General features: G+C 35.7%; 1 protein-coding gene and 1 long non-coding RNA gene across 3 annotated transcripts; both read right to left on the minus strand.

Annotated features, from left to right (window-relative positions):
- Nucleotides 1-2510: 2510 nt before the first annotated feature.
- LOC127449176 (uncharacterized) lies at nt 2511-9846 on the minus strand. 2 transcript variants are annotated; one of them, XR_007898681.1, is made up of 9 exons: nt 9635-9846; nt 9454-9501; nt 7914-7986; nt 4932-5094; nt 4527-4814; nt 3826-4365; nt 3599-3668; nt 3264-3314; nt 2511-3044 (listed from the first exon to the last, which is right to left on the minus strand). It is a non-coding gene; the product is annotated as an uncharacterized LOC127449176 (long non-coding RNA). The 2 variants fall into 2 exon arrangements; XR_007898680.1 differs by having other exon boundaries at nt 3826-4814.
- Nucleotides 9847-16675: 6829 nt separating this feature from the next.
- LOC127449656 (regulator of G-protein signaling 4-like) lies at nt 16676-20073 on the minus strand. The gene is made up of 5 exons (XM_051713205.1): nt 19959-20073; nt 19490-19594; nt 19170-19231; nt 17921-18084; nt 16676-17835 (listed from the first exon to the last, which is right to left on the minus strand). The coding sequence occupies exons 1-5, from the start codon at nt 20000-20002 to the stop codon at nt 17587-17589; spliced, it is 624 nt and encodes a 207-aa protein (XP_051569165.1). The 5' UTR covers nt 20003-20073; the 3' UTR covers nt 16676-17586.
- Between the last annotated feature and the right edge of the window lie 1515 nt (nt 20074-21588).

Genomic DNA, 21588 nt, shown 5'->3' on the forward strand with positions numbered 1-21588 from the left:
GGGAAGTGTAGTCCGGGAGGAATAGATGACAGGGGAGAAACACAAGGCGAACAACAGTGAATCATGACAGTTACGAACATGCATTGTTTGTGATAACTGCCTCCAGGATTTACACAAAGCATGTCTAATTTATTCTATGAAATCTAAATATAGAACTGGTAAGTTCAGCTCCAAATACCAAAGTTGTTTCTTCTTTAAGCAAATACCTAAACATAACAAAGCTATTACCATACCATAACAACGCTATTACATTGATCAAGCCACTTCCTTCAAATAAAGCAAATAATTTGAAATAGTTTTATGACATGTACAGTTCTGGTAGGTACAATAAAGTAGTAGTGAATCAATTGTTTTGGTAGTGTAAACCAATGGTTTTACGTCAGGTTCTAGATTTTATATTTAAAGCTCCCTCTACACTAGCTGATTTTTCCAATGATTTCAGGTGTTAGCTTCATTAACATTAGGCAGAGGGAGACAGAATGCCCATTAGCACCTCTCAGCGGGAGGCAGTGTTGTAGTCAAGACCACCTAAACCGAGACCAAGTCAAGACCAGAGTGTATCGAGACCGAGACAAGACCAAGACTTTAAGGGGTTGAGACAAAGTCGAGACCAAGGCAGGGCGAGACTGAGTCAAGACCAAGACCAGGCCAGTGCGAGTCCCACATTGCATGACACACAGTAAAATGTGGAACATGCAAACCATAGGCACTCCTCAAATTGATCTCAAAGATCCACATTCCCATAAAAACACCCACAGACAACAAATGAAGATTCCTCTTCATTCACCTCTTTTATTGCCATATATATCAAACAATTATTCAATACTCAAATTTTCACTTTTCTCTGTCTTAAACAATGTAGTAACTTTCCAAGTTGAATGGAATGCAGCAAGAGGCAGATTGCTAACGTTAGCTAGCTAGCTTTGCTAGCATTACTTACACATAGCTTACCTTTCTTTATGCTTCCTTTCTAAGTGCCAATAAAAGTTTGACATGGTCCCAGCTGTCTCGGTAAGCGTTGCATTGCAGAATTTACATACTGCTGTGTGTTTTCTTTTGGATGCTTTTTTGCAGATGAACTCTTTGTGGTTTAGGTCAGTGTTTCCCAACCTTTTTTCTGCCATGGCACACTTTTTACGATTACAAAATCCCATGGCACACCACTATCCCACTTAACCATTGTCGAAGGTTCACTGACTGAATGTTTTTACTACAAGTCTGATGATGAAGCATCATTTTGTGGGCATGTGGGGACTAGAGTTTGTTAGAACAATAATGTTATGATGGACAAAATATTTAAACTGGTTGCATAAAATACTTTGTAATGGAAAATATACTGAATTGGCAACTTTAAAACTCTTCTACCATCTCTATGCCTTCACTAAAGTACCGGGAAAAACTGTATTTATTTATTTTGAGGAATTTGATAATTTTCCATGGCACACCTGACCATCTTTCACGGCACATTAGTGGGCACAGTGGTTGGGAAACACTGGTTTATGTATAAAGTCATGATTTGCTTGTAACTTGACACAACTGCATTATATTTATTGGCACATTGTTACTGTTATTGTCAAACAGATGTGATTATTAATATTGAGAATTACAAAATGCTTAAGGTGAGTAAGGTTCTACTTGGGCTGGTTTGTATTTTAAAACTTCTAGATTTGTAATTTGATGAATATTATTGTATTATATTATAAGCAATCTTATGATATAGTTATGTTGATTGTTTAGGACGGAAGCAATTTATTTTTTCTGCAGAAAAAGCATGGTGTCCGGAAAGTACTCATTGATGTTGCATTTGGAAGAGAAGTTTATTGCTCTTTGGAGTCAACACGTATGTTTGTATGACATATCTCATATGTCATATCATGACAGACCATTAAAAACTGTAAAATAACAGCAAAGTTTTACTTCAGTGGTTGTACCGTTTTTGAATAAACAGTGTTTTGTTGTGTTATAAAAAATCAGTAGAGTACTGTAAATTAAAAAATACAGTATTTTGCTGGCAGCAGGGGTGCCAACTCCTTACTGTTGTCTTACAGTGATTGTGCTGCTTTTAATTTACATTTTCTTGCTGTAAATCTCCAACACAGTAAAATATAATAATAATAAAAAATAATTATTATATATATATATATATATATATATATATATATATATATATATATATATATATATAGTAACATACTGGTATCAGGGGTGCCAGCACCATACTGTGTTTCTGCGGGGTTTGTACCGTTTTTACATTGACAGTGTCTTGCTGTATTTTCACTACACAGTTAAATACTGTAAATGTTAAAAATACAGTATAGAGCTCGCAGCAGGGTTGCCAGCTGTTTACTAGTTTTATGAAGTATCAATACCGTTTTTTGTTTGCGTATTCTTACTGTGATTTCAAAATACAGTAAATTACCGTAATTTTCACAGATTATACACAAAAAAAAAACACTCCCCAGATTAAAATTACTATTAACATGACATGACACAGTTTGAATTGACCTGAATACGTTTTTATTTAAAACATTCTTTTATTTATTTCACATATCTTAGTTATGTGAAACAATGAGTTTTGCCATATTACATTCAACTGAAAAACTCACATTAGATATCAAAATTCCAGCATCAAAAATTACAATAAAATGGCAGCATTACAAACTGAAATAAAATTCAAGAACAAAATGTTCACATAATCAGCTAAAAAAAAATTAAGCAAAAACAAGACTTGCCCTTTAAGTTGTATGTCAGTATGACAGTCACAATGAATGCATGAGAGTTTGTGTCAAAAGACTGTGAGAATTGGAGTGACCACATGTTTGACTAAGGTGACAATGTAAGTGTGTGTATGAGAGAGAATGTGAACTTATTGCTGACTTCTTTAAATGAAACTGCATTCAAAGTCTATGAGTTTCTTCAGTAGGTTGGAGACATTGGGATTGACTGTGACAGTCTTCTTTAGGACCATTTTCCCAGTCCTTTTTGAGAACATTTTGTCCCAGCTGGTCTTAGACCCCCTTTATGGGTTTATACCAATAAAACGCCTGTATTGTAAAAACATTATTGTTAGATTAGAGTTTAAACAAAATAATGGTTAAAGCTGATATGTGTAATTTTTGGATAAAATGGTTACATTTTTGCAATTTTGTTTGGTAACACTAGTGTCACGGAAATGATACACTTCAGCTTTAATACATTTTTTAATGATATGTGCTTGAGTGCCAAATGAAAGTTGAAGTGGAGGTGAATAGGAAATTTCTTACCTCTGAATGAATTCCAGTGTACCTGGTACTGTACATTGAAAATGTAGTACACTGAAAAACAGAAGCAAGGCCTGTCAAAAAATGTAGGTTAGATGCTCTCACAAATGACCTGTCCCTCAAAGCTGATCATCCAATGCTCAATGCAGAACTGATTTGGTCTACCTGAAACTTTAAACAATATATCTTAGAAAACATAATTTTGTGGTAACCTAAGTGAATTACAATGCTGAATACTGTTGAATAGGCAACACATTGTGCAGGAATAAGTCATGTGGTCAGTGTGGTTCAATCACTCCGTTTTTACTTCCTTAATTCCTTAATAATAGTGCACATACCAAGCAGTATGAGACGAGGACTTGCAGGTAAACTAAAGGTCCTCTCAATGTCTACTGCACTGGCAGATGCCTGTAGGGAACAAAATACATGTTAGAATAACATCTGGAGGTGTTACAGTTTCTCCATTACTCTTAACTTGTGTCAATTTGTATGTATAATACCTTTGAAAACCAATAAACATTCAATTTAAAAGAACATTTGGAGGTGAAAAGAACAGATTACTTACATCAGAAAAAACTGTAGTCCTTCTGTGATTTCTTTAAAGTGTGCCATCAGTAACTTCACAACACGGAGTCCCACCTCAACATCCTCAGCATGAGACTGAGAGAACACAGCTTTGACATTTTTATAATTTGATTTTATGATCTTCCACTTTGATCCAAGGAAAGCTCCAGGGAATGCAGAACATTAATATCAGTTAGGAGTTGAAAATGAGTAAAGATGGACTTTAAATGGAAAAGATAAGGCCATTGGCTCCTGACTTCTTCAATGGAGGGGGATGGTGATGCATTTATATACTGTCATTGACAGCAGTATGTAGCCTCCATTGTATTCATCACCTCTGCTCACTCCTACTCCACCCATGCCCTCCTTTTTGTAAATTTCCTCTAGTCTCAGTCGCTTGTTTTCCAATGTCTGTTCAGTTTCTTCAGGTGGGATCTGAGGCTGAAATCTTACACATTCCCCTCTTGTGTGCAGAATGTGATGAAACCCTATGGTGTGTGAATGTGCTTTCACGGTTTACATTCTCAGTCTGAGTTTTCACCTGATTGAAGAGAGAACAGTAACTTCCAGCCATTAAGGTGCCCTCAGGGAACATATCAGCAAAGCTGTTGGTTGGTTGATTATGTTTTTGCAGATTATAACACATTGTGATCGTGAAGGGTTAAGCTCATATTTGCACATCTCATCCACTAGGATTCTTACCATTTGGCACCTCCTCCCAGCAGAAACTGCTGAATGGATTTCTTGGGGCATTTTTTCCAAAGGGAACTGAAATGTCTCAGGCCATGATTTGGACACAGCGAAAGAAGATAAGAGTTATTGGGCCTGTACAATCCATCTCAGGGGATGATGAAATTGAAGATGTGCTTGTGTGAGGTGATGAGCCAGAAAGAGATGACAAGAAAGCACTTGGTTATGGGCTGGTATGTAAAGATGGGCCAGGCATCAGTGAAGGGCAAGAAATTAACTGCAGAAACACGGTCTCTGTCTCTGAAAAAAAAATATATCATTTTTTAATCATTAAACAATAAGGGCAATTTTTATATAAAACATTCTCAGCATGCTAATATACTAGGTAAAACAAACATGATTGGTGTACATAATTACCTAATCTAAATGCCTCCATTAGCTTGCGAAGTTGAATAATTGGCAAGAGGCCATCAATGTCCTCTTGACGTACATACTGCAAGTCTCCTTTACATTCTACACCACACTTCTTTAGTGTAGAAATAACTTGGGTCTCTTCATCAATGTTTGGCAAAGCCTTCCTCTGCATTGGTGCAAGGCAATAAACACCCATGTCAGGACAGCGAACAGCCTGATACTGTTCAGTAATAAAATAAACTGCTATTAAACCCTTATGGATTAGAACAAATTTGATCTGTCAAAATAAAAACCCTTCATCACCTTCACCAATTGCAACAAACATGTCTTTTTTGTACTTTGTTCCCTTTACTGTAACCTTGTGTGCTATCTGAGAGTTCACAGGTTCAAAGTTCAGATGAGAAATTGATTGTTTAATGTCATCATTGTAGTCTCCTAAAAAAAAATCTGTGTTTTTTTTCCACTACCAAATTTGGTGGGAAGAAGTTGCCAGCACTGAGGGTTCCACAGAGATTTTAAAGTTGTGTAATTTCCAGGCACACTGTTTGAAATGTGTGTGTTTGCTTTCAAACCTTCGTGTCCACAGATGGATGAGAGGGCCAAAGTGGACAATCAGCTCTGGATAGTGAATAATGAAATGGTGTTTGGCCTTTAATGGATGATTAGGAAAGGCTTGCAATCGAAAAAATAAATACTCTTCAATCAAAATTTTTTAATACGCTACCTGGCTAACAGAGATAGCTGGTGCACATATGAATTTTGTCTCCAATCAAGACTAGCAACATTCTCAGCAAGCACCAGTTTTGCACTGCTTGGTCAGAGAGTTTTTCACTCCCAGATTGAACCTCACAAGGTTTATTGTTGTCATCATTGTCTAAGTACTTAAAATGATTGATGTGTCTATTCAATTCTTGATATGTGAATTTCTTCTCCGCTATTGCAAGGTGTTTGATACAGTGCATCCGGAAAGTATTCACAGCGCTTCACTTTTTCCACATTTTGTTATGTTACAGCCTTATTCCAATTATTTTCCTAAAAATTCTACAAACAATATCCCATAATGACAACGTGAAAGAAGTTTGTTTAAAATCTTTGCAAATTTATTTAAAATAAAAAAAGAAAAAAAAAAAAGAAAAAAAAAATCACATGTACATAAGTATTCACAGCCTTTGCCATGACACTCAAAATTTAGCTCAGGTGCATCCTGTTTCCACTCATCATCCTTGAGATGTTTCTACAACTTGATTGGAGTCCACCTGTGGTAAATTCAGTTGATTGGACATGATTTGGAAATGCACACACCTGTCTATATAAGGTCCCACAGTTAACAGTGCATGTCAGAGCACAAACCAAGCCATGAAGTCCAAGGAATTGTCTGTAGACCTCCGAGACAGGATTGTAACGAGGCACAGATCTGGGGAAGGGTACAGAAAAATGTCTGCAGCATTGAAGGTCCCAATGAGCACAGTGGCCTCCATCATCCTTAAATGGAAGAAGTTTGGAACCACCAGGACTCTTCCTAGAGCTGGCCACCCAGCCAAGCTGAGCGATCGGGGGAGAAGGGCCTTAGTCAGGGAGGTGACCAAGAATCTGATGGTCACTCTGACAGAGCTCCAGCATTTCTCTGTGGAGAGAGGAGAACCTTCCAGAAGAACAACCATCTCTGCAGCACTCCACCAATCAGGCCTGTATGGTAGAGTGGCTAGACGGAAGCCACTCCTCAGTAAAAGGCACATGACAGCCCGCCTGGAGTTTGCCAAAAGGCACCTGATGGACTCTCAGACCATGAGAAACAAAATTCTCTGGTCTGATGAAACAAAGATTGAATTCTTTGGCCTGAATGGCAAGCGTCATGTCTGGAGGAAACCAGGCACCGCTCATCACCTGGCCAATACCATCCCTACAGTGAAGCATGGTGGTGGCAGCATCATGCTGTGGGGATGTTTTTCAGCGGCAGGAACTGGGAGACTAGTCAGGATCGAGGGAAAGATGAATGCAGCAATGTACAGAGACATCCTTGATGAAAACCTGCTCCAGAGTGCTCTGGACCTCAGACTGGGGCGAAGGTTCATCTTCCAACAGGACAACGACCCTAAGTACACAGCCAAGATAACAAAGGAGTGGCTACGGGACAACTCTGTGAATGTCCTTGAGTAGCCCAGCCAGAGCCCAGACTTGAACCCGATTTAACATCTCTGGAGAGATCTGAAAATGGCTGTTCACCGACGCTCCCCATACAACCTGATGGAGCTTGAGAGGTCCTGCAAAGAAGAATGGGAGAAACTGCCCAAAAATAGGTGTGCCAAGCTTGTAGCATCATACTCAAAAAGACTTGAGGCTGTAATTGGTGCCAAAGGTGCTTCAACAAAGTATTGAGCAAAGGCTGTGAATACTTCTGTACATGTGATTGTTTTTTTTTTGTTGTTTTTTTTTATTTTTTATAAATTTGTAAAGATTTCAAATAAACTTCTTTCACGTTGTCATTATGGGGTATTGTTTGTAGAATTTTGAGGAAAATAATGAATTTAATCCATTTTGGAATAAGGCTGTAACATAACAAAATGTGCAAAAAGTGAAGCGCTGTGAATACTTTCCGGATGCACTGTATATAATGCCAAATCAGATGACACAATACCTTCAAAAAGATCATGGCCAATACATGGAGTTAACCCAGACTGACACACATGAAAATATGTGAGCTCATTAAATATGGAGTTAAATTTGACACCTCCATGGCCATATGATGATCGACCACAACTCTGAGCCTTTGCAAAATCACTGTATGATTGCACTGTTCTAATACAGCCTTTGGCAAGAGGATCTACTTGAAATGTTGCCTGCTCAATCTAACAATATCTGCAGAAGTGCATACTCTTACTAAAATTTTCAACAAAGCCTCCAATATTATGAGATCCCAGGTTATCTCCGGCAATGGCGCATAATGTTCGCTTGCACACCTGTCCATGGCAAAGTAATACCACTTACCTCAAGATCTTTAAGGTCTTGGACCAAGGGACCCAGCACTAAATTTTGTCCAAAATACTTGAAATCCTGCTCCCTGCAAAGCAGTACAAGTTGCATTTGGTCAATGCTTAATCTAATGTGTGGTGCAATATCTGCAACAGTGGCATACAGAAAGTATCTTGTGCTTCTTCTTCCCGGAACCCAAAGGGTTTGCTACTTCTAAAGCATCCTGATACAAGATCAAGCCAAATGGAGAGATCTGTTCTTTGTAAAACACACTTTCAGCCATATTCTTGCCATCCCACACATCTCGAAGTACATTACTAGATCGGACAGAAATTTGAACTTATTTGTGCTGCTCCACAACAGACCTCATCCAAAAGAGAGATTCGATTGTTTTTTTAATTGGCACATACTGCACAAAGCACTCTTTACCAGCATCATTCTGCCCAAGACAAATTGGTACTGGATAAATGTAATTAAACATACTCTTGAAAACCGTTTTCCTTCTTTGGTCAGTTTTAAGCGTATGAGAATTGCAAGCATAAAAAAAGATCTTCACTTTTCAAGATATCAATGACCGCATTTATGCCTTCTTCCTGAACTCCAAGTGCAATTTTTCTTTCATCTTGAAAAGTAAATGTGACTGGCTTATCTCATGAGGCTCTTGAAAATTTTCTACAATTGTTTGTATGACAGATGTTGGAAGCAGCAATTTGCTTTGCAATTTCAAATAAAACAGGGCAACACTTCTCAAAACTGGTCTTCATCAACAATTTCTGCTAAAATATATTCCTCAGTGCTTTCAGTATTGCTTTGAGCAAACAGCTGTGTATCAAACTTCTGTTCTTTATACCCAGAATAACAGGCAGGATTTACAATGGACTGATTTCCCCCTGAAGAATCACTTTTTCCTTAGATATACAAGATGTGACTGTGGACAAAACTGTAAAGGATTTATCACATTGTCGAAATGGACAGGGAATGGATTTCCCCTCTCTGATGTGTGTTTTGAGATGACAGATTAAGTTCTTCAAATTCTCACACTTGACACTGCACAAATTAATATGGCATGCTAAATCAAATGTGACAAACAGCACTTGCCTCACATCTGATTTGCCATCTTTGTGTCGATAAGTGTGAGTATGAAAGTTTCAAACTTTACAAAAGTTTTGTTACAGTTAGGTAACACGGCACTTAAAATATGCGTTAGAGACATGTCTGTGTATTCGCATGTGCCTTACTTTTGTCTAGATTGTAGAACAATTTTGTGAGCACATTTTGCAGGTGAACATTTCTGCACTATGAAAACACCCTATATTCAATATCAAGTTTGTCAGTTACACAAATATCTTGTGATCTTCACAAATTAGCTAGGTTGTACTAGCACCTGATCCAAGCTTGCTCACTACATTTATAGGCCTACTCAAAAACTACTATGATGCTGCCTCCAATTACAATTAATGAAATAACCAATTATTATCATCACATGGCTGTCAGTATGTTTAACAATCTAAAATAACACGTCATTACCCAAACAAACAGGAATTATTATACATACCTTCTTACTGGAGCTAGCTGATTTTTCTCAGGCCTTCCACGCACCATGCTGGGAGGCAAGCAGTTTGTGTTACTAAAATGTTTTTAAATTGAAAACTGCCTTTCTTTAAATATTTTTCTGTATAACGTATGAATTCATAAATTTTCTACATGGATTATTGGCAAATGTATTTGTTTTTTACCTTGAGAACCAGAAATGTAAATAACCTGCTATGTAAATCCGCACAGGTGATCATACCAAGGCTTGCCAACTCACATGGATGGAAATCTGGAGAAGTGAAAGTAATATATTACGCATATGTGAAATTCATAATAATAGAATAAATGTGAGGATACATAAACATTGCACAAATATATATAATTACCGAACATACCTTGACAATCTGTCACTCAATCTGTTGTTAGGGGGAAATGATTGTCTGAACATTTATGAGAGATATGTTTAACTCAAGATAAGGGACAACAGGCTTAAATTCCTTAGAATCCATGAGAAAACATAGTGTTTCAGAATTAAACATCATATTCATCATAACCAATAAAGTACCTACCTTGAGCTCCAAGAATCCATTAGTGTATTGTGAAATCAGTAGTAAGATCTGTAGAATCTTTAAATCTAAGGGAGTTAGTGGTAAATGCATAGTGGTGGTGTTACCATAGAAAACACAACAGCAGCTGTTTCTGTCATAAGACTTTTAAATGAAAATAATTAAATAAAGGGTCTGCGTTCCTTTCAAAACTGATGTGGGAAATTCTGACATGGTATCTCTGACCATATGAATTCCATTGCCCCATTCTATGAAGATGATGTATAACAATCAAAACTGCAATTTTCTTGTTTGCTCAGCCAGTGCTCGATTGTCAACAGAGACGTCTCCTAGCAACCTAAATAACAAACAATTTAGCAATACTAGTACTAGCACTTGACTCTATGCACTGTGTATAGCCTTCGTATTTCCGGTAAAATCTCAGCGGCTATCTGAACTTCCGGTATAGTGTTCTCTGATAGGAAACTTCACACAACTAATTTAATTATATTGTATATATTATTAACTGTAATAAACATAATGTTTTAGTGTACAATATTAAAGAATAACGTTCTAGGAATAGTTAATAGAGTTAAATACCTTTGGCTTGAAGGTGGATGGTCTCAGTATTACAGTGTCCCATTGTATGACACTTTGTCACATTTAAATACAGCGATTTACAAGTGAGGAATACAACCATACAAGCGATTGATGTTAAAAGATCTCAAACGCCAACAGATCAGTCTGTTGATCAGCTGAAGTTTTAGCGCCATCTGCAGAGCGACCAAACATCACTGAGAACACGTGATTTTTGCATATTATTATTATTTCCCCATTGTCAAAGCATGAGCTTACACGTGACATGAATAAAGCAGTATATTCTTCTGAAGAAAAAATAACTTTTTTGAGGAAACTGTAATAGCACACCACAAAATTCATAATTAAACAACAGTAATGATACAATACACAATTTAATGTATTGTGTCAAATTATTGTGTCATGGTTAACTTTTAAAAAACACTTTTTTGTGCAAATAAGGGAATAAAAGGGAGAATACAAGAGTCTCGTAAGTTTGCCTTCATCATACAGGCTCATCTTCAGTTCAACACATGACAAAAATCTCTTTGAAACAGACACAATTTTTATGAACATAAATGACAGTTCTAATGAAAGTGAAAACTATATTTTACATGCTGCATAAATACAAAGAAATGAATGAATATCAGCCATACTAGACAGATGGTAGGCCTATAGTTAAAGCAAGGATCCCTATGTTATATAATCGTTCACTCCCGTATTTGACATGAAGCTGGAGTATCATATCAATTATCATATTATATTAATTTATAATATCACAGTGGCATATTTCATTTAGCAAGATGAATCAAAATATTACATGTATACAGTTGGAAACGGGGACCTTACTAAGCCTCTTCTATGGAAAAATCACCCTCATAGTTGTCGTTATAGCTTCAAATATACGTTGTTAAACCTCCTCTCTTTTTTAATGTATGGAGTGACAGATGTCAGCCTCACAGTGCAATTCTGCAAACAGCGATTAACCCTATTTTGAATATTTGTCACTCCAAACATTTGCTACATTGGTTTTGTTATCATATAGTGTAGGAAGTTTGACTCATTTATGGTTAATTAGTAAAAGTGAATGTTTATCATTTTACTTTAAGATTCATGGGTACCTGACATGCTTGCACAGTGCCATGCACCCGCATCTCTGTGAAATCGGAGCAAACATTTCCACATGAGTTTCCGAGGTGGAAGTCTTACTTCAAGTGGCGGGTTCCATTGTACTTTTCCCTATTTTCTTCTTCAGGATTTTAACTATATCTCATGAAGTCTTGCAAGTGACGTAATCGAGTTGATCTCCCTATGATGTGCATTAGAAACAACAACAACAAAAAAGAAATCAAGAAAAACGCGAGTCGGTTCTTTTATTTAATTTATTTTAAATTGTAATGTTTATCCCTGGCCAAATTTAAGTTCAAGCGGTTTATTTGTTTTAATAACTGCTGAGTGAGATGTATGTAGACTATTTTAAGTTTGTATTACTCTTGTATATAATTCAATAACAATACAAATAAAATAAAAAATCTTTCTGAAATGTTCATCGCCTAAGACTTTCCCACAGTGGCAGCTGTGGAGGGTTGAAGGGTGTTTTTATTTTTAGTCTTTTCTGACTGTGAAATAAACTCAAGTTTTCAGTTCATTTTTGAAGACCAGTAAAAGTTTGAAAGATATGTCTCAGGAGTGGCTTTCCAAGTATGTCTTTTATTGAGCTTAGGTAAGTGGCCAGTCTTTGGCACAATTTCCATTTTGGGAAATAAATTAATGATTGAATCTCATTTAAGGATTATGGGTAGTGTAATAGTAGGGACTTTTAATGTAGTAGGGACTTTGTAGTTAGGGAATCTTTCTGTTGCACTTACAGATTACAGATGCAAGCTGTAGGGATGTTTCACGTTATCAGTGTTTTAAGAAGATAAGTGCATTTTTTATAGTACAAGATTTTTTTTTTTTTCTAAAACAGTATGGTAATGTTGCAATTTGGCCGTATTTTTACAGACATTTTTTACAGTGTTGGTTCTATCTTCCTCTTCAAGTTTTGTTCTTGGCCTTCAAGGATAGCTTGTCACACAACCTGTCCATGTTGGCATCTGTCTAATTTGGCCAGCTTCCACCAAGTGACAAATCCACAGATGTTACAGTCCACAAAACACAGCGGAATCTGATTAGATACATAACTTTTGACATATCAACAACAAAAGATACTGAAGTGTTTTCTCCTCCCTTTTAAAAGTCTATTAAAGATCAGTTTTCTAGATCTGTTACCCACATTTTTTTAATATATATTTATGTATTTATTTATTTTCAGAGAGCCTCTGGTCTAGGCAATTAATGCTCAGACCAGCATTAATTTCCTTGATGGTCCAAACAAGTTTATGCTGTGTAACCAAAATGTTAATTAGCAAATCTTGGCTGCTGAAGTTGGTTGATGAGTGTGTTTACATGCACAACCTTACACTGATTATGCTTAATAAGCTAAAAACCATGGCCGTAGCAACAGGGGTGAAAGGTGGGAACAATTCTAGGGGCCCAAAAGTGCAGTAGGGCCCACAACAATTCCAGTGGTTGTAAGTAAGGGGCCAAGAGCAATATACAGTAATGGTGCCTAGAATTCCTGCCTATGGCCCTGCTGACAACGTGTGAGGTAATGTAAACTTTATGCCTTATTTTTATTTTTTTCTATTATTATTAGTGGGGCAAGAACCAATCAGCACACATCGAATTTTGCCCATTACCTACATTTTGCTCTGCATATTAACACCTTTACAGGCATTCTGATGGCTTATGTCCAATGTGCACATGTGTTGTGTGCATTCCTGTTTACATTTTAATGTCAAAAAACCTGATCATTCCAAATCTCATGTAAATGTGTTTTTCTTGTGTTTTTGGATTTTCTGAATAAGTTGATTTTTAATTGTTATCAGCATATTTTTGAGCATGTAGAAGCTCTGCATGTCAAGCTACAGTAATAAAGCAAACTGATGGAGACACCAGCATACCAGCATACCTTGTACTGGCAGCACCCAGAACACAACAGATGGTAACCAGCCATGCTGGACTTTTCATTTCAGATATCATGCAAACCATAAACTGTTTGATTTTTATTTGGTTCAAGGAAGTTCATTTCTGTTCTGCATGTATTTGTTTGTGTGGGCTGTAGCCTGGCATTTCAAAAGCTGCTCACTCCAGTGATCAAACAGGCGCTGCAGCACCTGAAGCGCCAGAGCAGAGTGTAATTACATCAAGCCCTGTGCTGAAGCATAATGAGCAGCCTGCTGTCCTGCAGCAAGATCCTACCACAAAACAGAACAGAGAACAGAGAGAGAGATAAACCATTCAGGAAAAACAGCCTGTTCTCTGTTCCTCCAGACACTCATTTACTCATCTCTGTTACACTGCCGGCAAAGGCAAAGCAGATCTATCTCTGTAGATCAAGAGCATTGCAAAGTCACACATTTCTTTTGGGATGTTAAAACAGCTATGTAGATAGTGATTAACTATTCATTGTTTGTGTAGGTTGTTATTAACATCGGTTGTACAGGCTTAGATGTGTAGTGTTAATGAAAGGAATGAGGAGTACAGTAGAGTTCAAAAGAGTCTATACTGAAAATCTGGGATTTAAAATCTAAATTAAACCTGGAAATAAACAAAGCTGTAGGACTGACATTTTTTTTTTTTTTTTTTTTTTAATTTAACATTTAAGATTCTTCGCTTTTTTTAGGTAACTAATAAAATAAACCAATTTGAGACATTGACCATATTAACTCCTTTGTTCAAAAGGTCAGATTTCCTTGCTTCCACTTAAGTGTACATGATGCTCTTCAATAATTCTCAAATCATGCTGGGATAACATGGATCATCAAGTTTCCTTGTGGAGTCCATGCTAGCTTGAAATATAAAGTTTAATAAAGTCGTATAAAGTTTACCCAGAAGGTACATTTCAAAATGCAAAACTGAATTGTTACAATGTCAGTTTCTATTCATTTAAATTCATCAGCAATATATCATCTCTTAAAGGAATATTCCACTTTTAATACAAGTTAAGCTCGATCGACTGCATTTGTGGTTTACCTCAAAAAGTAATTTTGACTTGCTTTTGATTTTGACTTGTTCAGTCTCACCTTGCACTTTTATGTTATGGAAAATCAAAAATCTGTCTTAAATTGGAAGTGAATGGGGGCCAATTTTTGAATGTTATAATACTCACTGTTTCAAAAGTATAGCAATAAGATATTAACAATATGCATGTTAACATGATTTTAGTGTGATAAAATTGCTTACTAACCTTTTCTGTGTAGCCAATTTCACAACTTCGTTGCCATGACAATGTAATGTCAACAAACCCTAAAACCCTAACATAACTGTAAGAATTACAATTTAAACAACTTTACACCTCAAATAATACATGAGTTTTAACAGAAGAATTAATGTACGTAATGTAATAAAATTATAAGCCTCAAATTTCTGCCTTTAAACCCTCCAATATTTGGCCACAATCACTTCCATTGTAAATGCCTCATAGTATCTTTGATTTTATTTTATTATTTTAAGAAAAGGAGAGACGAGTTGATATACATTTTTGTGGTAATCAACATTATGCCACAAATGCTGTCAATTGAGCTTAATTGTATTGAACCCGATATATTCCTTAAAGCTGGACTGAATTGAATGGAAAGCATCATTGTAGAGATGTATTGCAACACTCAGTATTAGTCATTATTTTGACTGTTTTCCTCTGAGTGTGACAAGTCTGAAGTTTCCCATCACTTGTTTACATCCGAAGATTTTCTCTGCTTCCTACTTCAAAAAGGAAGCACAAAAAAAAGATCAGAACTAAATGTTCCCATCCAGCAGTTTTCTTGCAAATAACCCACTCCAGCTCAGCCTCTGTGTGCATTTTGATTGGCTTTAAAATCTCTCAGCATACATTTAAGACAAGAGAGCTTAGAAAAATAGGCGAGAGAGAGTGAATGGATAAAAACACTCCAAATCACATATTCAAAAGAGTATTAAGTAGCCTCTATCATTTAAACTCCCACCCCTCTACGTAATGAGTGAACATCAGTTCATTTCATTAAAATCTCAACAATCCTAATTACAAGCACGTGCTTTCATGTGTGCTAGGTCATGTTGACTTGCCAAAGAGAAAATCTTGCTCTACTGCTAAGATTTAGTAGCATTGTTTATAATCAGTAGGTCTTTATCATAGGAAAGAGGACTATTTAACTAATTGTAGCTGATAAATCCCTGAAACTGATGTTACATGTAAAAATGTATTGGAATATATAAACAAAACATTAACCAAGATTAATTTTAAAATAGTATTCTTTATTAGTTCATTTTAACTATTGTGTTAACTAATGTTAACATTTACAACCTTACTGTAAAGTGTCATACATTAAGGTAATATAAATAGTTAAAAATTACTCTGTCATCACTGAAATAAAAAACATCTTGTTACAAAGTTTTCAAATGATCACTGTATTTGGACAAATTCTCCTGAAAAATACCCAAGAGTAAACGTATAGTTTTTGAATTTCCTGTGTTCTTCACTCAGTGTCCTTAACACCCACTTAAAATGTATTACAGTCCTCCATTACGTCATGCACAAGTCACACTGGTGTTCATTATAATGGGTTTAAAGAGATTATGGCTGTTGACCTTATGAGGCAGTTTTTAACAATATAATAAACAATGTGGTGCAGAACACGTTCAAGATGCTGCTCTCAATAATGGGACTGTTTGCTTTGTACATGATGGAAATCAATGCATTTCTTACATTTTAATACTGGTTTGAAGGAAGTCCTTGTAAAACTTAATTTTAAATTCACATCTGTGATTTCGAGTTTATGCTTTTTAATAATCACTGTTTTATGTACAGTACAGTATATGGGCAAAGCACAGAAATTATGTTATGATAAAAGATATTAGATTATCAACTAAGTACAAGTCACATATGATTATGTGTGTTCTGAGTTTTTTAAAACACAACATTTGTTAAATGAAGAGAAAAGATATATAAAAGTACAAGTGTTAATCTTTAGAATAACATTTCAGTTGACTTTTAAAATTAGGAGTTGTATGCTTTATCTGTAAGTATTTCAGAAACCATTCAAATTGTATGATCTTTTTTTATTCATAAATATGACAAAATAAATATGGCACCAGTAAACAAATATGTAAACAACTCACATTTGGCCATTTATTCTAATAGGAGCATGTGTCGTTTAATATGTGAAGTCTGCCATACTGTTTCACAACATAATGGAATGTAAATCATTGTCAGTGACAAGTTATACATTGCACATGCAAATCTATCACATTCACTTGTCATTTGTATTCCAGAGCTTGTCATATTTCTGTATAATGTATCATGGGCGGCCAACAGAAAATAATAGGAATAGGAAATGACATCGCCTGTAAAGACAAGAGAGCTTATACAGAAACATATATAAATATCTTATTACACAATTTTACAGTAAAGTGAATATACTTGGTTATTAACAGTGACATTAATCATGTTATTCTCATCATAGCTCAAATAAAAACTCAGCAGAATAATTTATCCATCTGTAACAGTCATTTAGTTGTAAACCACGTCACAGGTATACTGTTTTCCCAAGCCAATTCAAAGAAATGTCAAGGTTGAATAGCAGGTGTGGGTTTTACCTTTGTTTTCTATAAAAACATTGCCTGCACACAACGCTTTCAGAAGATGGTGTCATGCTTACGCAGTGATTAGATACACACTTCAATAACACTGCTGCAAAGCTATAAATGGGAAATAACTTTTGTGTAACAGGTACTGCCCATTTGGGTCTTTATTATACGGAAAATATTTTACAATCACAATGGCTGAACCATGGATTTGCATCATTGCTGTGATGGCTAGTTTGTCCTTTGCTTAAAACTCCACCTTATTATTCTTAGACCTCAACAAGCTTTACAAACCTAAGCCATATGAGTGGAAGTCGAATTATGGCAATGTTCAGCATATGGTTTGTTCATCTAGGAGGAGATATGTTAGATTAGGCATAACTTGGCAGGCACTGACTGCGGTCAAAAATATTTTGCTTTCCTATTTTCTCTAAGCCACAAGTTTTGTTGTCCATTGGTGGTTGAGACAGTTCCAGGAACCATTTGGATTTCAGGAAGCGCCTGTATGAGTCCTTTTCCATGAGGGTGAAGATCTTACTCTGAGCCTCATCGAAGCAGGATGCATCACAGCTTTCCAAATTCTTTCTAGTATTCTCTCTGGTGGCAGAATCCAAATTCACCTGAAAGATTTATAAGAGTTATGAGTACATTTTCTACATGGGTCTGTTCCATCATTCACATATTGCAGTCAAGTAGCGTTCTCACTTCTTTCGGAGAATCAGCTTCAACGTATTGCTCAAATATCTTTCTAGCTTTCAGGTTCATCTTGTCCACTGATGTCTGCTTAAAATCCTCACAGGCCTCCCAGAACTCAATGTTCTCTTGACTGTACTCGGACTGTAAAAAGGCAGCGAAAGCCTTCCGACCAACTGAAAGGAAAAGAGTGTTGCAGTTAGATACTCAATATTTACACAGTGAATCATGTTAAAAGGCTATTTTAGCAATATTGTATGCAATATTCTTAAAGGGATGGTTCACCCATAAATTTAAATTGTGTCATAATTTACTCACCCTTGACTTTTTTATTCCGTGAAACACAAAAGAGGATGTAAGAATCATTCATCAGTCTCCTTCATTGGATATTTTATCAATACAATAAATGTGAATGGTGACTGAGGATGTCACTCTACCAAGCATCTCCTCACATGTGATGAATGTGTGATACATTATAGCAGAATTTCCATTTTAGGGTGAACTATCCCTTTAATTTGATAGTAAATCCTATAAGCCCTTCACAATAACTGTCTGAAGACTTCTTAATCTCACATCTTTGAGCTACATTTGTTATTCAGAGAGGATGCTGGGGATGCTAAAGAGGTTTAGGAATGAAGAGGTCAGTCTAAATGGAATTCTCTGAGGACTGTCCTTGGGGTCAATAGTCCCTATAGCCCACCAGAGCAGAACACTCAGGCTCTTCAGGGGCCACATAGTGCAGTCTGCGGACACGTAGCACACTCTGGAGCGTGAGAAAACATTGGCATGGTCTATCAGCCTGACAAAGCATAGTCTTGTTTAACAGAGACATTAATGGGGCCAAGGGCTCTTTGATGGCAAATACAAGACCACATAAACCAGGGTCAGTTCTTCAGGGCTTTCTTATAAGTCATTAGTATGCCACAAGTTTACCAGCCTGTTCATTACTAACTCATTAACTAATACAATCTCATGATGAAGCGTCACTGGGGTGACTAGTCGATGGCTCAAAGGTATTCAGCTCAATTAAGAGTATTCCATTACTTTACACATATTAAACACATATAAAACAATAATTAATTAAATGATTTGAAAATTATATCCTTATGTACTCAATGCTTTATTATTTTACTGAGATTTTATTTGCCGTTGGACTCAAACTCCCTGACATGCTGAAATTTTTATTTATTTATTATTATTATTATTATTTTGAATCAGAACAGTTGATTTTATTTAATTACCAAATAATCTTGGCACTTACTGTCATTTTTGATCAGGTTGTTAAATGATGTTTTCCATTTCTCAGTTTCAACAGGCGAAATTCTAAAATCAGAGGAAGAATAAATAACATAAAAGGGATGATTAATAAATTAAAAAACATAAGACATATATGAAGTAAAAGCCTATAACCTTCAGTAATACTTATATAATCAATTTCAAAAGTCATTATGCACATAACATTTTTAGTTATATTATCTTTTATTATGTTATCTTCTATTATGTTATCATCTATTACATTATATTATATTATATTATATTATATTATATTATATTATATTATATTATATTATTCACTTTTACCTGGCCTTTGCCTTCTCTTTTAAAGCCTTCTGCTCTTGAGGATCTGGCTTTTGAGGATCTGGCTTTTGAAGCAGGAAGCCAATCTTATGCTTTATATCTTTGGCGCTGTTGAGGGAAACATATATAATTCAATTAGTCTTTTGACTTTGGTGACCCAAATATGAAAATAAAAATTGAGAAACAAACGCTAATGCTGTTTAAGAGCAAACTGAATTGTAACTTTAAAAAATATCTCAAAAACATTTCTAAAAATGTGGCTCCTAAGCATAAGAAAACATACCTTTCATATTAATAAGCAAATTTTGATTTCCTAAGCCAATATTCTCATTCCCAAATGACAGACTTGACTCTTAGTCCACAAAAACATATAGGCTACAAAGTATAACAACATATAATCTTGAACATTGAACCAAGGATATTAATTATATATCAAGATCTCTAATAATATCTGATGCGGAGCAGCTCATACCTTTTCAAGCATGTTGCAGGAAGGGCGGCAAGCCCTTTACACATTGTGCCGGTGCGTAATACAAATCCAAAGTTAAGAGAAAACGAATCTGAGTGTCACAAAGCAGATCTTCACAATCTCAATACAATCTCCTCCTCCAACTCTGCTTTTATTCTGCACCAACCCTCACAGCAAAGGAGCCAGCCAATCACAGCACAGGTAGAAACAGAGAAGATGCAAAACAAAGGTAATATTTAACAAAAAGTTTGGTGTGTGATGATTATTTTTTTTTTTTTTTTTTTTTGTGAAGTATAATAAACAAGTAATTGAATTTTTTGTGTGCTTTGCCTGCATGTCTGATATGTATATTTGCCTTTTGGATTTTCTTGAATGACTTAATTAATGTGGAAAACAAAAGGAGATGTCAGGCAGAATATTAGCATCAGTCACCATTCACTTTCACTGCATCTTTTTTTTCCATACCATAAAAGTGCAAGGTGAGACTGAACATTCTGACAAACATCTCCTGTTGTGTTCCACTGAAGAAAAAAAAAAGTGATACAGGTTTGGAATTAGGATGAGTATATTTCCTTTTTATTATTATTTATTTATTTCTATTTTTCCACTTCCATACAATGAAAGTGCATGGTGACTGAGACTGAAAACATTTTTTGTATTTCATAGAAGAAGAAGAAAAAATCATAAAGGTTTGGAATAATAATATAATGATGACAACGACAAAATTATGACCTTTATTTATTTACATTTTTTTTTCTATTTGTTTATTAGGATTAAATCACTCAATATTTTTTTATTTTATTTTTTACAGCTTCTATTGTAAATGTTTTCATTTGCAAATGTCATGTTCTTTGTGTCAGCAAATGTCATATTATTGCTACCATTATTCACCAGAGTGATCTGAACAAATATCACAGCACATATTTATCAAGACTGACCTCTAAGACAGCATGGTGCCCTTAGGTCAAGGCAGAAACATATTCTTAGCTGTCAAATATCCGTTGCTTCCATGCTGTATTTAATTTCAGCACATCCCCAGTGCCCTAAAGAAACAAACCTGTGGCATAGCATACATTTTATCTATTAGGACTGCTACAAATGAAAAGCTAGCTGTGCTCAAAGCAAGTAAATGTTGTTCTCACCAAGTCATAAATCTTTGGATTTAAAGAAATTTACTTTAATTTACTTTAAGGCCCTAGTATTATTATTTTGCACTGATACACTCACTCATGCCACAATTCCATAAATGGAAACAAAATCAAATTCAACTGCAGTCAAAGGACAAGGCAAAGTACAAATTCTGTATTTATCTGGAGACAGGAAGTGACCCCTTATCACAGCAGGATGTAATTTAATACAAAATAATTACATTGGTGTTCCTACGTATAAGATCATAACAGCTCTGTGTTAAAAGCAGTAGTGCCAAGATGTATCATTACTGGCCTACCTCACAAAGAAAATGAACACTGAAATAATTATAAAAAAATGTTTTCCCTATCAATAGCTCTGATGCGTCTGCCTGGAGAGATCTAATGCCAAATCTCCATTGCCACTGTGACAACACCCAGAAAACCAAAGAAGTCAGCTTGTCATTCCAGATCATTCAACTGCATCTGCCTAGTCCATATAAGGC

Source organism: Myxocyprinus asiaticus, chromosome 12 (genome assembly GCF_019703515.2).
Source record: "Myxocyprinus asiaticus isolate MX2 ecotype Aquarium Trade chromosome 12, UBuf_Myxa_2, whole genome shotgun sequence".
NCBI lineage: Eukaryota > Metazoa > Chordata > Actinopteri > Cypriniformes > Catostomidae > Myxocyprinus > Myxocyprinus asiaticus.

Coding starts and splice junctions, on each gene's coding strand:
- LOC127449656 (XM_051713205.1), bottom strand. CDS start 20,002: ATGTGTAAAGGGCTTGCCGCCCTTCCTGCAACATGCTTGAAAAG. Junction 19,232..19,489: donor AAAGAGAAGGCAAAGGCCAG/GTAAAAGTGAAT, acceptor CTCTGATTTTAG/AATTTCGCCTGTTGAAACTG. Junction 18,085..19,169: donor CAACCTGATCAAAAATGACA/GTAAGTGCCAAG, acceptor TTTTCCTTTCAG/TTGGTCGGAAGGCTTTCGCT.